General features: G+C 42.2%; 1 protein-coding gene across 3 annotated transcripts in view; it reads right to left on the reverse strand.

The window, feature by feature from the left end:
* ERG (ETS transcription factor ERG) overlaps positions 1 to 16,359 on the reverse strand; it is a 240,033-nt gene that overhangs the window by 154,769 nt on the left and 68,905 nt on the right. For all 3 annotated transcript variants that reach the window (XM_090060785.1, XM_090060806.1, XM_090060775.1), the window contains exon 2: positions 14,613 to 14,700. In XM_090060785.1, coding sequence (XP_089916911.1) covers positions 14,613 to 14,651 — 39 coding nt within the window. In that variant the 5' untranslated portion in view covers positions 14,652 to 14,700. The remainder of the gene's footprint in view (positions 1 to 14,612; positions 14,701 to 16,359) is intronic.

Genomic DNA, 16,359 nt, shown 5'->3' on the forward strand with positions numbered 1-16,359 from the left:
CATCAGAATGCGGAGCAAGGAAGAGAGATGCCTTATTTTAATCAAATGTTGAAGCTGTCAAATTGTTAGTGTATTTATTAAACAAAAACTGTGCAACATTGCCCTCTCCAGAATTTGGAACCTTCTTCTCAGTTGAGAGAAGAATTGAGAGAATGGAGAAAGACACTGCCTGCACTGGGTGGGACATAGAGGGGGGGAAATGGGGTGGGCAGCCATATGGGCTCAACTTAACAAAACACAAAACATTAGGGTGGCAGGGGGAATGACACACATGAAATTGCTGCCCCTGCATTTAATGTTGTCAAATGTGCATGTACAAAATAAAGAAAAACTGGAATGCTGCCCATTCTGGAACTTGGACCAGAGACCAGGGGAGTGCCTATTCACAGAGGCTGTCCCAATCCTCCACAGTGGGACCCAGGCCTGCAGTCCCTGACCTAGTGGGTTGGTGAGCTTGCCCCACCCCTTGTTCTGAGTGCCTCTGCCCCCTTCCAGGACAAACCTGGAACATCTTTGGGACTGTGCACCTATGACAATGACCACCAGTGGCTGGGTGTAGTGTGTTGGCCCTGGAAGGTAGGCAAAGTTAATGCCAGCCCTGGCATTGAGTCTCAAGCACCCTGGACTTCCTTCCCTACCTCAAAGATGCTTTTCACATTTTGGCCCTGCCAGACACCTTCCTGGCTCCTTAGACCATAGATCAGCAGCTTCCAAGCACCATACCTCTGTTCCAAGGCTCCCCCATACCCCAGCATCTCCCAATCAATGCACAGTGTGGAGCATTCCCCCAAGGTGGCCATCCAGGGCCTCCCGTTTTGGGACCCCCATTTCTGTCATCTCAGGATATAGTCCTTGGACTGGGGTTCTCCGTGGTGGGAGGACAACAGTCTCCCTACAGAAGGCAGCACTGACACTACTCAAGGGTGTCATAGTTGGATTCCAAGTGTCCTTTGATTACGTACATAAACTCCCTATTCTGCAATGTGACTCTCATACACCACAGCACTGTGGGTGCAAGCAGTTGCCAACTTGTCCATTCTAATGCCCTATACTGAGAGTCCCTTTTGGTCCTCACATCACTGATGCTGTCTATTCATAGATTTCATAAACATTTGGGCTGGAAGGGACCCCAGAGGATTGAGTCCAGCCCCCTGCCCCAGGGGCAGAAGTGTATATCTTCAGCAGTCTGCAGGTGTCTGGGTGACCATCCTGGATCCAGCATCTCAGGCTCCATAACCAGGCCTCCCAGGCACAAATTTGGAGCCTGCAGACAAGGGAGACACCAAGGGACTTCTGATGAGTCCCTTGTCTGGGGCCTTTTCCCTACCCAGGACCAGAAACCACAAAGCTCTTCATGAACCAACACTGACCATGGCACAATACATATGTGTTCCATCTCCCAGCTGGGAAAACCCAGATGCTCAGGTGCCATCTCCCCACCGTGAGAGCTGGGAAGGATGGGAAATCCAAGTGTCAGGGTCTGGAGGCATGAACTAACTCTGGTTCTCCAGGAGGAGATGGAGTTTTTTGGGGGGAAAGGGGCATTTTTAGAGAGAATTCCCATTTCCCTCTGCACCTTACCTGTAGAACTGCTCATTCATAGCTGCTTTGCCAAATGGCATCTAGAAGATTGCCAGCAAAAACACGCAGTTTCACCGGTTGGTTACACCATGGCTTTGGGTCTTGAAAAAAAGCTTTCAGTATATATTGAGGTCTGTTTGGGTTAAGGTTTGTGTCAGATGGATTTGGGTAAAGACACTGACTTTGAGGGATGGGGTGGTCAGTTGTCAATTACCCAGACTGACAACTCAGTGTAACACAATGTCCCACTCAATGCAACACAACTGATACGCCCCTCAACAACAGCAGAGGGCACCAAGCCTGGTGCTGTACCTTCTTTCCAGGCCTGTGGTGCAGAGGTTTGGGGGGGTTGTTTGAGAGGCATGAGGTCAATGAGGAGCATCAGTAAATCAGTATCATCCGTCTTCCACATGGACAATTAAGCCAAGAGCATGCTAAACATCAAAATAGGCAACTAGATCCTTCTTCATGAGCATACCCCAGCTTAACAATGAGTCATATTAAACAGTTCCCTCACCTATAAACTTCACATTCAGAAGGTCAGCTGTAAAGTCTCTGCATGGGTATCTGCCATAAGACATTTAGCCAGCATAACATGGGATGTCAATTTAAAATGCTCAGAACTACAGCACATGCAATGGTGTATCATAGAATCATAGTAGGTAGGGTTGGAGGGGACCTTGTAGATCTTCAAGTCTGACCCCCCGCCTGGGCAGGAGAAAAACTGGACTCAAATGGGTCCAGCCAGGTAGGCATCAAGCCTCTTCTTAAAGACCCCCAGGGTAGAAGCCAGCACCACTTCCCTTGGAAGTTGGTTCCAGATCCTAGCTGCCCTGACTGTGAAGTAGTTCTTGTGGATGTCTAATCTAAACCTACTCTCCAACAACTTGTGGCCGTTATTCCTTGTTATGCCAGGAGGTGCTAGGAGAAACAGTGTCTCCCCCAAACCCTTCTGGTCCCCCCTAGTGAGTTTATAGACAGTCACCAGGTCCCCCCTCAGCCTTCTCTTGTGAAAGCTGAACAGGTTCAGGTCTCACAGTCTCTCATTGTAGGGTATATGCCCCAAAAGATTGCTCCTGCATGGTCCAGAAATCATTGCACTAAAAACCTTGATATGGTACTTAACAGTGCACAGAAACACTTAACAGGCTGCACAACTTGCACACAGATGTATTTCCTGCACTCTACAGCATTAGATCAAGTGACATAAGAAGACAGATCCTAACCACTCCCCTGTTGCTAGGTTTCTGGGCCTGTGGAGAGCCCAGCAGGCTGGGTACTGTGGCCTTGTGTGTTGTGCTAAATGGAAAATAAAATGATCATTCAGAGTAACCTGGGCTGAAAGCAATTTCTACAGCATTTTATACCTACACCAAATGAGTTACCCATTGGGCATGATCTTGACAGAGAAGCGTGGGTCAAGCTGAACAGACTGAAATCTGGATTCAGACACTTCAAAACAACACAGTACAAGATGAATGTCTTGGACTGCCCCCTGTGTGAATACATTGTCCAGCAGAGCACAGCACTTAATCAAAAGCTTCAGTCTTTACAAATGCCCAGAACAGGTAGATGGAATCTGCACACTGAACAATAATACCACATAGTGGCTCACGGCTAGCCAGAGGGAACAAGGGGGCAGGGGTTGGAGGCGGGCTTCGCCACTTTGGATCACTGACAGCTCAGGGGTGGAGCTAGCCTGGTGCTTGGGCAGAAGGGACGAGCTCTGGTGTAAGCTAGACTGCCATCCCACAAGGAGAGGTGAGCAGGGTACCACAATGCTTCATTGGGATGTCAGCAGAATGTGACCCACTGTGACTCGCAATGGGATGTGGTACAGAGATATTCATTATGGTGCTCTAACCTACAGCCCTGAAGTCTGATACCACATCCATCCAGGATTATCTTAGAGCAGGATCAACCATTTTTACAGCACACTATGTGCTCTGACTGTCTGTTTACAGTTGTAGACTGTTTTCTATGCACTTAATGCACAATAAGCGTAACTTTTATATCTGGCCTCTTATTCTAGTGTAAGAGTGCCTGTTTCAAATTAAGCTTATATCACTAAGGAAGTGATTTAAAATAAAGTGAAAAAGCCTCTCTTGTTCAGGAGGGGGAATACATCAGTTTAGTCTAATTAAAGCACTTTATAGTTAATATAATTAGACTGCTACAGTATAACTAAGAATATCGGCAATCCAGACAAACCCTAAGAAAGAAGAGTCAATTTAACTTGAATTCACTGTTCCTATGTGAAATTTTCCTCTAATCTACAGAGAAGCATGGCATTACAGTTTAAAATAAAAACTGCTTAAGTATAGTTGACCTACTGTAATGAAAAGATTTTCTGCAAATATTTGTTTGACTTTTGAATGAATTGCCTTCAGATTTGTGCCCAGATTTCAAAAGTGATTATCTCCCAGCAGCTCCAATTGTTCTAAAATGACCTGCTGCCCCCCTTTTGAAAATCTCATAGATGTGTGAGTGGGAGAAAAACTGTCTCCTCTGCTTTCCATCAACGAGAGTGCTATTGAATTTTACTGGAATGAATGTCCTCAAAATGCAGATTTCAAAAGATGCATATATATGAGAAATCAGATTTAAAATTTGCACACCTAAATGTTTCATGCTTGGTCAGTCAGGGAAAAGAAACACTTGGTGATTTATTTTCCTAATGACAGTTGAGAAACACAGCATAAGTTTCAAATACCGAGCATTAAATTCTTGGAATGAACCATTCATAATTAATTCCTAAAGTAAAAAACAAGTATTAATAAATAATATTAGTAAATAAATCTAATGACTGAATTAAAGGAAATCATAAACTGCTCATAAGCATTCTGCAAAGAGAAAAGAGACTAATCTCATTGGATAGTATGGATATGTCTTTCAAACCTCTAAGCCGTAAACACCAACAGCAAATTAAAAAATCAAGTAAACTCACTTTCACAGGTTTGATTCCTCTTTCTGGTTTAATTCACTTGGACTCTAGTCTCAAAAAAATTAACTCATTCCACTAATGCTCATAATTCCTTATGGTTTTGTGTTACTTGCCTGTAAACACACACTGCTTTTTAAGCTTCCCAGTCCTGCAAACAGATGTAGTAGCTCAGAATACCACTGAGGCTGGATTTTTTTCTTTTGCTGTTTTTATCTGAAAAAATTTTGCAGAAGTTTCTTTAAAAGCATTTGCAGAGAACAGCTGAAGGCAATTTAATAAGGCGGCTTAATTTGTATCAACTGGCAACCCCATTCTAGCTCTATTATGCAATCTACATGTTAAAACTGCCCAGGCCAACCAGTGAAATGAGTTGATATAGCTGATCATCAATTTTATTAAAAATAAAATGAAGTGCCCAAGCCATAAACAGTAGCAACAAATACAATTGTACAGCTAAGCAGAACTGCCTTCCCCATTCCCCACAGATCTCATCCTTCCCAGACCCCACCCTTCACAAAAAATCTTGCATGTAAACATTCGTGGAAGGGCAACAGGCAAGACAAGAGCAGGAGAGAGACTGTCCCAGGAAAAAAGACCATCTGCAAGAATGCTCTGTCATCAGCACCTTTCTCTTTTGGAAACAGTGTGATGTTGCTCAAGTGTCTCTTCTGCTCAGCTCAGAACAAGCCAGGGTAGACTTCAAAGGCAGGGATTGTCTCCTAAATACGAAGGCCTCAGGTAATCAAGAAGCCCAGAATCAAATTTCTGCCTTAGTTCAGGACTTCCAGTTAATTTTGAAATGATATGTATAAAGGCAGGCTGGCATCCTTCTTAAAGAGAATTCCAGAGATAGCTATGCATACCCTAAGCTCTGCCCCCCATTGCTGCCAAATCCAGAATCCTCAGTCCTTCCCATTAGAGGATTCTGGTCAAGGGAAGAATGTATTTGCATTCTGGTTACACTTCTTCGCTCACATAAGAACTTGTATATTTTGACGTTTATAGCTATGTATTTAAATTGAAGCACTGATTAGACGCAACTGGTAAAACTGCCCTTATTTTTGTTTTGATAGAACTTATTAGCAATTTAAAAATCAATCTTGGACTTAAACATTTAATTATATATTTTTCTGTTGCCACAGTTTGTTTATTTTGTGCTTTATTAGCATATAACGACTTAAAAGAATGTTTTCTTCTGTCTGAACTAATAATGTCTGCTGACAAGTATTATGTTCTGATTTTCTGGAATGCTGGAAGAATATGGTTGGGTGAGAAAATTTAAAAGAGAACTGATTTTTTAAAGCTGTAGCTACAAACCAAGTTGTGAAACTGAAGAGGAAGTTGAAATGTATTCAGTGAAGTGGTTCACTATGAGTGGAAAAGAGTTAGCACTGAGGGGGACTGAGCACAGTGAGCACTGTATGTTATTCAGGTGGGCTGAAATAACCTGGTTTTTTAACCCGGGTTTTTTTAAGGACCATGCCACCCCTGCCGAGAAAGAAAGTTTCCTAGCAGCATCTTGGTTTTTGTCATCAAAGGAGGGTGTCAGGTCTGGCTCTGGCCCTCCTGGTGCCAGCCTGATATCACAGTACTTCTAAGCCCAGTGCCAGTTCTCTGGGGAAGGAACACCTCTTGCCTGTCTTTTTTAATTAGCGAAAGAAAAAAAAGGGTTCTCATCAGTTATGTTTGTCCAATATGGGCCATGTGTTCTACAGGCATGCTCAGTGTGGGCTGCATTCAATCAGCTTAAGAGTTGGTTTCCATTACTGAGAACATGATGCTTCTGGCAGCAATGTAACGATAGGCAATGTATTTAGTGAGGTTTTCTTATATGCAAATGTAAGATGAGGTGCTGTTTTCCCCATGCTGATTGGAGCGGGGGACACCTCATCTCATATTCAAACAAATACAGTAATTCCTTAAGGATGAAAGGGGGCTAAGACTTGGGTTGCCCATGTCCTGGACAACTGCTCTAACTACTGGTCAAATGGACTCATGCATCATGAACTTAACTGTCCTTAGAAATGCAGCACAGAATTGCTATTATGTGTTGTGAATTGCAAGGAAATTGGGAACAGTTAATGGATAGTTTTAGAATAGTGGGAATTTACAGAAGTCATTCCTATTGACAACCTCTAAGTATTTCCAAGTTTTATGAATGGCCATTTAGAGGCACATACCACTCCGCTTCTCTGTGGAAAACAACTAGACACCTGAATCCCACTTAGGTGGGTCTGATGTTCTCCGTTGACTTTATGAGAATGCTAGGCACTGACCCAGTCATTTTAAGTCACTCTCTTAAGGTAGGTGCTCAAAAGTTAGGTAGCACAGCAACTAAACTTAGGCACATACAGAGACAATTGAAATCCTCATCATTGTCTTCTTCCTAGCATTCAGTCTGCTTCATAGTTGGCATACTATCCTCATATAGCAGAACTAGTTTGGAAGAGTGAGGGAACTCAAGCCATGCCACAGACAGTAACACTTTCTATAGCAGCACTTTCAATAACAACCAAAAAACTTCTCCAAAAGACTGCCCAAAGTGGATTTTTTTTGTCTTAACCCAAGCTTGCTGTCTGAAAAAGAATTTCTTGGCTGCATTTTAAATCAAATAAACATCTTAATTTTGTACAGTTATGCTTGATATTAGTCTCATGTTGCTAGTTTGTGAATTTCTCTCTGCCAGTAACAACTCTGTTGAAACTTGGGCTCTGATCCTACAGTCAGCTATGCGCATGCTTAGTTCTGCAGATGCAAGTAATCCCATTTACTTAACAGGACTCGATGATCTCCCGAGGTCCCTTCCAGCCCTAATGTCTATGAAATCTGTGAAATCTATGAAATATAGACGAAGTTTAAGCATGTATGTCATTGTTTGCTGGATAAAGCCAAAATTTCCATGCCAGTCTTTCATTCTGTATACTAGGACTAAACAACTGCATGTATTATTGTTCTTCTAAAATTAGCCTTCAATTTTCATTCATGTCAAGTGATTTTAAGTGTAAACACAAAAATACGATCCTTTCTCTTTTCATGTCCTTGTGACAAGGTATTTAGCAGAATTTACATTTTTGATAGAATCTGACAGGGACATGCCATGAAGACTTCTGCTATGGCTCCAAACTTGCAACTTCTGGGTTGTTAACTGTGTGTCTTAGCACCCACACCGCCACAGCTCCCCAAAGTTATGATATGGTGATGAAAGCACACATCCAGAACTAGTAAGTAAACAAGTCATTTTAAAAGAAATGAGAGTTATAAACACTTCAAACAGAATGGTTTGATGTTCACAAAGATAAAGCCACAACATCTGGCTGTGTCCAGACAAATATGGCTGTTTGTTTCCCCAAAGACAAGTAGCAGTGGCACACCTTGTCCCTGGGGAATGTCTGTGCCATGCATGCTGTGGCAGGTTACCCTGGGTGAGGTAAAAAAGACAGGCCAGAAACTGTGCTGGACCCAGCAGCCTTACCTGGGTTCCTAGGGCCTCCGGGAGCTGCAGCCACAGGGGTCTTGCACCTGGGAGCCTGGCCAGCACCCAGAGCAGGGCTCTTGCTGGCCAGGTTACAGTTTGGGGCAGCATGTGTTGTTGCCATGTACAACACCCCACTTTTTTTGGCATGGAATCTCCTAAGGTAAAAAAAAAAACCAACCCGCGCTGAAACATAGCAGCACAGGGATCACCTGCATGTGCAGTGTGTGGTGCTAGAGATGGGTCTAGATGTGGCCTCTCAGTCTAGATTCAGAATTAAACCACTCCTAAATGTGGAGGGCTTTTATTTTTTAAAAATAAGACACACTTCCTCATTTCTCATTCTAAAGTATAATGACATGACTGTGAGAATAGTTAGCTTTTCCTTTTGTCACTAGCAGGATTTTTTTCCCCCTACATGTCTAATATAAAATTTCACATCATGAAAAAATTGCCATTGGTATTGCACAGAAATGTCTATAAATATTCACATTGATCATACTGCCTTTCCTCCTTTCCTTTTGAGTCTATTTTCTACAAATATTCAAGTGCTTGAATTTTAAAAGCACAGATGTTCCTGGAAAGTTAGCTTCAAAGTTGCAGTTTTAAACTCAAAGTAACTAGCTTCCTCTCCAAAAGTATATGTTCATTCACTAAACAACGTAAAGAAATAACACCATGTGACTGACCTGACCAATCATAACTAAACAAAACTACATGAATAATGAGTAAAATAAAACAAAATTACTGTGTCCCTCTTAAATTATGGAAAAAAGTAGTGCTAGAAAAGGCCTACCAGGCTGGTTACCATATTTTCTAGAGTATGAGAAACTGTTTTGCCTCCTGAGAAATGTAACTTGATATAAAGGGCATCTTATCAGGGATCCTGGTTTTCTCTGTTTAAAAATTGCTAATTCTCTGATTAACCCCCCCCCAAATCCCCAATTAAAATGAAACACCACTATATATATACTAGCAAATTGCCCATTCAAAAATGACAGGGGAGGCTGGCAGAGATGGAGCCCAGCTTCCGGCCCTGCACCCCTGCTCCCCACCGTCCTCGTCCGACCCTGTTTCTGCTCCGCCTCCCCCCTAATCACTTTGGGCCTGACTTCGGGCGAGTTGTTCAGGTCCAGGCCCACTCCCCTAGCCCCCCTCAACTGCAGTAAGCCCAACCCTGCCCGACACCTCAGCGGGCAAGACCCTGTTCCCACCTCTGGCATGGCAGCCCCAACCCCATTCCCCTCCTGCCCCCTCCCTGCCACAGTGGGTCTGACCCTGTTCCCCACCATCATGCCACCACTCCCTCCAAGGAGTGGCGGGGAAGAGGGAACCTTGCCTTGCCATCCCCTCCACCCCTTTGGCCAGCACCCCATGCTGCCGTTGCCTCCAGGGAGCAGGGTTGGGAGGGGGCAAGGCCAGTGCTGCTTTATGAAGGAACTCTGGAATGAGTGGGTGATGGACACTGAACATCAGAGCCATATAGCTTCAGGAAGGCTAAAAAGGCCTACCAGTACACATATTTGTGAGCAGGTAGAAACTTCAGGGGATCAAGTCAAATGAGAAGCTCTTGTTAAGTTACTGAAGAAATACAGAGTGAGCAATGTACCCGATGACAGCGAAGATCACATTCTATATGTAGTAAGTGAAAATAAGAGCTACAGTTCTGAATAGGAAGACTTCTGTGGCTTCAGTGGTTGTGAAAGTGAAGATATCTTTTTGTGGATTTAATGAAAAGCTATAAAAAACAAGCACTGCAACATTACAGGTAAAACTAACCACAGACAACTGTAAGATGCATTGCAATCTAAACAGGTTTCAAAATATATAAGACTATATAAAATATGACAGCAAACATGACTGTAATAAAAGTTGACCAAAAGTAAATCAGGTTTATTTAAAAACTTTTTCTACAAAATTTTATTCTGGGGAGAGGTTACCTACTAGAAAATATGGTAGACCATTTCCCAGACGATGCAAGTTCCTTAGTTTATTTTTAATTATTTAGCCTACTCAATTTTTACAGTTATATCCAAAGAAGCATTTACTACTTTGTTCTAGGAATATGTTTATACTTAAAAGAATTCCATAATTAATGTGGAAGAATAAAAGTTTACTTAGCTAGTACTGATATCCCAAACATGTTAAGAAAATGGATGGGATAAACTTCTTGTCCATGTTTATAACTAACTTTTGCATGTTTTACTGCTGCAAACAGATTCCTTTAATCTGCCTTTCATCTTCCTTGTTACCAGACTGGTTGCTTGCTCAGCTGTGCTCTGTGGACGTAAAATCACGGAAGTATTACTTGTCCACAGCAAGTGCACTTCTGAGGCCTGCTTCAAATCTAGTTGATCAAACTCCTAGCAGCTGTTCCTGGAAGATGCAGGGCATAAGTTTGTGTATTTTCCATGCACAGAGAAGAATATGGGTGGTTGCAAATGCCAGCCTGTCAGAAAATGTCATTATTAGTCTCACCACAAAAGTCACACAAGTATACACAGCCTCCCCCTACTGAAATTCAATTCTCCTTGTGAAAGCTTCTTCTGATGTAATTTTTGGCAAAATACATGAAAATCAGTTCTTTTATGTTATTTTTGGCTCTGAAATTACTAAGACTTCACAAAAAGGTATTAGATGCCTTAAAAAGATTTGAATTGGTTACTATTTTGATTTCAAATTATTATGAACTAAGTATTTTAGTACTTAGATTCCACAAAAACATTTGAACAAAGAGAATGGTGAAAAGCACTTTTGCCACACTGTCTGTCTGCTCTGGGGTCACTGCAATATTCGAGCACATTTCAAGAGTTTGTTGCATTTGTTAGGTGAGAAGGTTCAATGAGTTAAGACTTTCTAATAGGAAAAAGTAAAAATTGTTATTTATACAAATGCAATCATTCCTCAGTAAGCTGCTGATTAGTTTCAACCACCTTATTGAGAAAGAAATCCATAAAAAATGAAATGGTTCAAATGGTAAATTTATATAAAGAGCTAGCAAAATTATAGATATACAGATAAGCAACCAGGAAGACATCAGCTCAAACAGTGTAAGAAACAACAATTAAAAATGCATCTGATACAAATAAAACATAGATGTGTTCAATACTTGGAAGTGGATATCAAAAGAAACATCACATTTCACTTAAAAACTTCTCAGAACCCAACTGCATAACTGATCTATTTCTGCTGTTGCTGCAAAAGCATTTATCAAGAGTATCTTTAGAAGGCAGGAGATGCAATAACAATAACTGAAATGTTTGTGGTAAACAAATAGCAGTATTTTTCCCTACTTCTGACACTTGTGCAGAGAAATTTAGTTCCAGGAATAGGATTGTTGTAGTCGTGCTCTTTAGGAGGTATAATCTGGAATCTGTCATTTCCCAGCTAGCTATGCAAACTGAGGGAGGAGATAACAAAAGAGCCAGGGAGTTTTTGTTGGGTCTGAATGAATTCAAGTCAGCAGAGCCAGATGAACTTCTTCTCAGGGTACTGAAGGACATGTCAAAGGAGATCTCAGAGCCCTTGGGAATGATTTTCATGAAGTTGTGGGAGACAGTCCAGGTACCAGAGGACTGGAAAAGGGCCAACCTAGTGCCCCACTTTAAAAAAGGCAAGAAGGAGGACATGGGGAACTACAGACCGGTTAGCCTCAACTCAATATGTGGAAAGTTACTGGAGCATATCCTAAGGAAGGTCATTTGCAATCATCTGGAAGAGGAAAGGCTTATTACAGGCAGCTAGCATGGATTTATGAAAAACAAATCAGATCAAACAAACTTGATCTCCTTCTTTGACAAAGTAACTACTTGACTGGATGAAGGGTATGTTGTTGTATAGCATATTTAGACTTCAGCAAGGGTTTTGACAAGGTCCTACATGACCTTCTCATACATAAATTAGAGAAATGTGGTCTTGATAAAACTACTACAAGGTGGATAAATAACTGGCTCAATAGCTGTAAGCAAAGCGTAATTATTAATGGGTCCATGTCAAAATGGCAGGAGGTTTTGAGTGGAGTCCCACGGTTCTCTCCTGGGCCCAATGCTATCAATGTGTTTATTAATTTGGACACTGGCATAGAAAGCTTGAGCAAGTTTGCAGACAACATGAAACTGGAAAGGACTGTGAACACGGAGGATGTGAGCCCAATTCAGATGTATCTTGACAGATTAGAAAGTTGGGGTAGAGTTAACAGGATGAAGTTCAATGTGGACAAATGCAAAGTGATATACCTTTGCAGAAATAATCAAAAACGTAAATATAAAGTAGGTGACACCTGGCTGGGTGGCAGCACTACGGAAGGGACCTGGGAGTCTTGGAAGATCATAGTTTCAGTGAGTTTGCAGTGTGATGCATCTGCACAAAAAGTGAATGCAATTTTAGGATGCATCAGTAGAAGCATTAGGTGCAAGACACAGCATGTGACTTCACTACCCAGCACTTGTTAAGCCTTTTTTGGAGTACTCTGTGCAGTTCTGGGTCCCACATTTTAAAAAGGACATGGAGAAGTTAGAGAGGGTCCAGAGGCAGGCAGGAAAGACAATAGAGGGCTTAGAAAGCAAGTCATATGAGGAGAGGCTGAAGGAGCTAGGCATATTCAGCTTGCAGAAAAGATGCTTAAGAAGGGTCATGATAGTAGTCTTCAAATATCTGAAGGGCTGCCATAACGAAGAGGGAAAGCACCGTTTCTCTCTTGCTGCAGAGAAGACAATGTGAACCAATGGTTTGAAGTTGCAGCAAAGTAAGTTTAGATTAGAAATCAGGAAAAACTTCTTCACTGTTAGAACAGTGAGGCAGAGGACCAGATGGCCAAGGGAAGTTGTTGACTCTCCTTCACTGGTTGTGTTTAAGAAGAGGTTGGGCAGTCACTGGTCAGGGATGATCTACGATGGGTATTTCCCGTGCTTCTGGGCCTTGATGGTTGCCAACCTCCCCACTCCCTTTTCTGTTACATATGTCAGAGTGTTTTTAAGCCTTCCTCAGAGGCATTAGGTGTTGGCTGCAGCGAAGGTTGGGGATTGGGACTGGGGTATGCCAGTGCTTCTGCTGGGACCAAAACCAGAGGTTCCTGGCTAGAGGATCTTGCCCCTTTGCTTAGGGTAAGACTTGCTGCCATATTTGGGGTCAGGAAGAAATTGTACTCCAAGGTTAGATTGGTATGGACTGTGGTGGGGTTTCTTTTCCTCTATAGCATGGGGCATGGCCCTCTACCCAGGATCCCTTGATCATATATTGACAATATTTCACAGAATCAGGACATTGGCTGCCACAGTTCCCCTGCTTTACCTATGGCACGTTAAAGTGTTAGGTCTGAGTTGTATGAGGGTTGATAGTCTTATGTAGAGTTGAGATTATGGATTGTATGGGGTGGTTTGGACAAGGATGATCCTGCCTCAGGACTAGATGACCTGTGTAGGCCCTTTTTAGCCCTCCTAGTCTATGATTCTATGCAACTCTTTCCAAACAAAACCGTTACAATGATACAACACATAGGCAGAAATACAGTATCTTGACAACCAAAGTTAGCTTGTTGGGTTCAGGTCTATGATGTCTATGCTATTTCCAAAATGTTAGCATTAATACTACAGCATGAGGCTCCATTTATAAGTTTAATTATATAAATTATATCTGAAGGATAAAAAAATATGTTGAGTTTAATATGATGTAAATAATGAAGGTAAAAAATACTACAGCTTTAAAGATGTAGCAAAACAGTGCTGCAGTTTGAGCCTGTAACAGGGAAATCTATCTGTTTAAAAGGGAATGGCCTGGCCTGCTGAGAAAACCCAGCCACAGGATATTTTGGATAAGCAGGGAGTGTCCCCCTAGGAATTATGACACAGTCCCAGAAGAGTAAGCAGAGGAGGAGCAAACAACCAGAACAACTTCCTACAAGGAAGGGCCAAGCTACCATGCTGGGGCCAAAGCCAAAGGGCATCCCTCCTAGTGTATGAGACAATGCAGAAAGCCTTGGCTTTGTTTATTTGTTTGCTTGCTTTGTTGCTTAAAGACTGTATTTTAAGCTCCTCAAAATCCATCTGCAGAAACCAGCAAGCTAGGCAACCCACATACAGAACCCAATTCTAGTTCTACTGAAGTTAGTGGCAAAAATCTCCATTATTTATATACAACCAAAAACTATTGGATTTTTTTTTTGGGGGGGGGGGGGGAGAGGAAATTGGGGGGGGGAGTTGTTTTTTTACATTTTTCTTTTCCAATTAAAGCCAGTGAAAATTTTGCCATTTCAATAGCTAGGGATCTGGGCTCTATGAGATTTGTAACCTCCAGGTGGATTAGTTTATCAAGCATCACAAATTTTAAATGAAAAATCAGAGCCCTGTAATCCATAGAGTTATCCTCAAAGCATTTTCTGTTACTTTAACCAACTGAAGTCATATTTCAGACTTTGAAACAAAAGCAAAACAAAAAAATGGCATACTGTGAAAAAATTGCATCTTGTGAAATATCTGACCACATATAAAGGAATGAAAGAGATAATCCACTAAATTGATAGAATTTAGAGGCATACAATAGACCAGTAGGGGACATATATAATTCTTAAAATTTTAACTTCCTGAACATCTGAAGATGAATAATAAACAGGAAATTTACCTTGATATGAGCTGCTGGATCTGGGACAGTCTGAATCATGTCCTTTAACAGGCCAACGTGTTTCCCAGAAGTTCAGGCCCCAAGGCAACTGCATAATCAAGAAAACAAAAAATCACAAGCATTTAAGCATCTGTATTTTTTAAGTTTATTTGCAAAGGACTCTGTTTTCTTTTATGGGGAACAAGGTCTAAGTTTTGTTTCATGCTTGTTCCCCACGCCCCTTTCCCCCACAGCAATAGTGGCATACATCTGATGTTTGTTTCTACAGACTCAGTTAAAATATTTTACACAGGAGAAAACAAATGTCAGGGGCTGATCTTCTACTTCAGACCCCAGGGAAAGTCCTCAGTGAACTTAACTGATGGTACGTTATACTAAGAAGACACAAGGCGATTGGGACAGATTCTCAGATGTAAATGAGCGGAACTTCAATGCAGCTGTGCCCATTCACAACAGCTTAGGATTTGATACATCATCTTGCTCAGTGGTTTTCAAGCTTTTCAGAGTCAAGGCACCCCTTTCCCACTTTTGTTAATGTGGCATCAACCCTGGTTGAGGACTACTCCTGGTGTTGCCTCAACTTACCTCAGTGCTTCTCAACTGGGTGATGCTGCCTCCAGGTGGCTGCTGCACAGCCAGCCCAGGAAAGGCTGTGGCACATGCATGTGCTCTTGTTGCAGTAGGGTTCTCTGACAGCCCTAAAGCAGACAGGAGAGCTGCTTCAGGCTGTCAAACTTCCCAGTCTGCTCCCCACCCCCAACTCTTGCCAGAAAGAGGCACACAGGACAGCTCTACTTATGTGTCTCTTTTTCCACAAGGAGCATGGGAGTGGGTGGGGGACCGGACTGGGAAGGGATACAGCCCAAGCCAGCAATCCTATCTGCTTTATAATTATCTGAGATTCCTAACACAGTAAGAATGCATGCACGCTTCAGCCCTGTGCACAGAGCAGCTTCACATGGCTGCTGCCGGCATCAGCTGCCTATGCCATGGCATGCCAGAGTGGGTTTTACAGCACCTTGGCTGAGAACCACTAAGCTAGTTCAACAGAATTTTAAACATAAAACTCTTGGGAAATTCAAAACATAAGACTTTTAAAAACAGTTTTACAAAGTACTATCTAACAACTTGAGATATGTGCTAAAAAGCAGAGCTGACCCTAGGGGTACGTGGGGTCTGGGGCATATCAGGCTCTGTGGGGCCTGTGTGAGGGCAGGGTGGTGGGTGGTTGGAGCACAAAGGCCTGTACAGCACTATCTTCAGGGCCTCCAAAGTGCAAGGACCAAGGCAGTTGCCCAGATTTGTCGCCCCAAGGGATGGTTCTGCTAATAAGTTATGGTTTGTAGTAAAAAAATTGGGAAAACCTAGGCAGAAATGTGACAGATTTTAGCAGCCTTTCAATTAATCTGAATTTGTTTATTTTTTCACTAAAAGCCTAGAAGATCTGAGATTCCTTTACAAAATGTTTCTTTTTTCCCCCCTATGTTGTCAGACCCCTTTCCATCATTTAAAATGACACAGTGACACTGTCATTAATTTTCTTCTCTTTCACAAACAGTAACATTTTTGTTATAATTTACTATATCTGTTCTTCAAGCTAAAATAATCTGAGGCTCGGGGTTTTGTCTACTTATTTAAGGCTAAATGCTGATATCAGGTGACCTGAAGAAGGGCATGTTTTCCCTGAAATCCTGTCTAACACTCTTCCAACTATACAGATGACATGATAAAAGATATCACCAAGCAA

The sequence above is a fragment of the Crocodylus siamensis genome, chromosome 1, assembly GCF_052110815.1.
Source record: "Crocodylus siamensis isolate JL-2025a chromosome 1, ASM5211081v1, whole genome shotgun sequence".
Lineage (NCBI taxonomy): Eukaryota > Metazoa > Chordata > Crocodylia > Crocodylidae > Crocodylus > Crocodylus siamensis.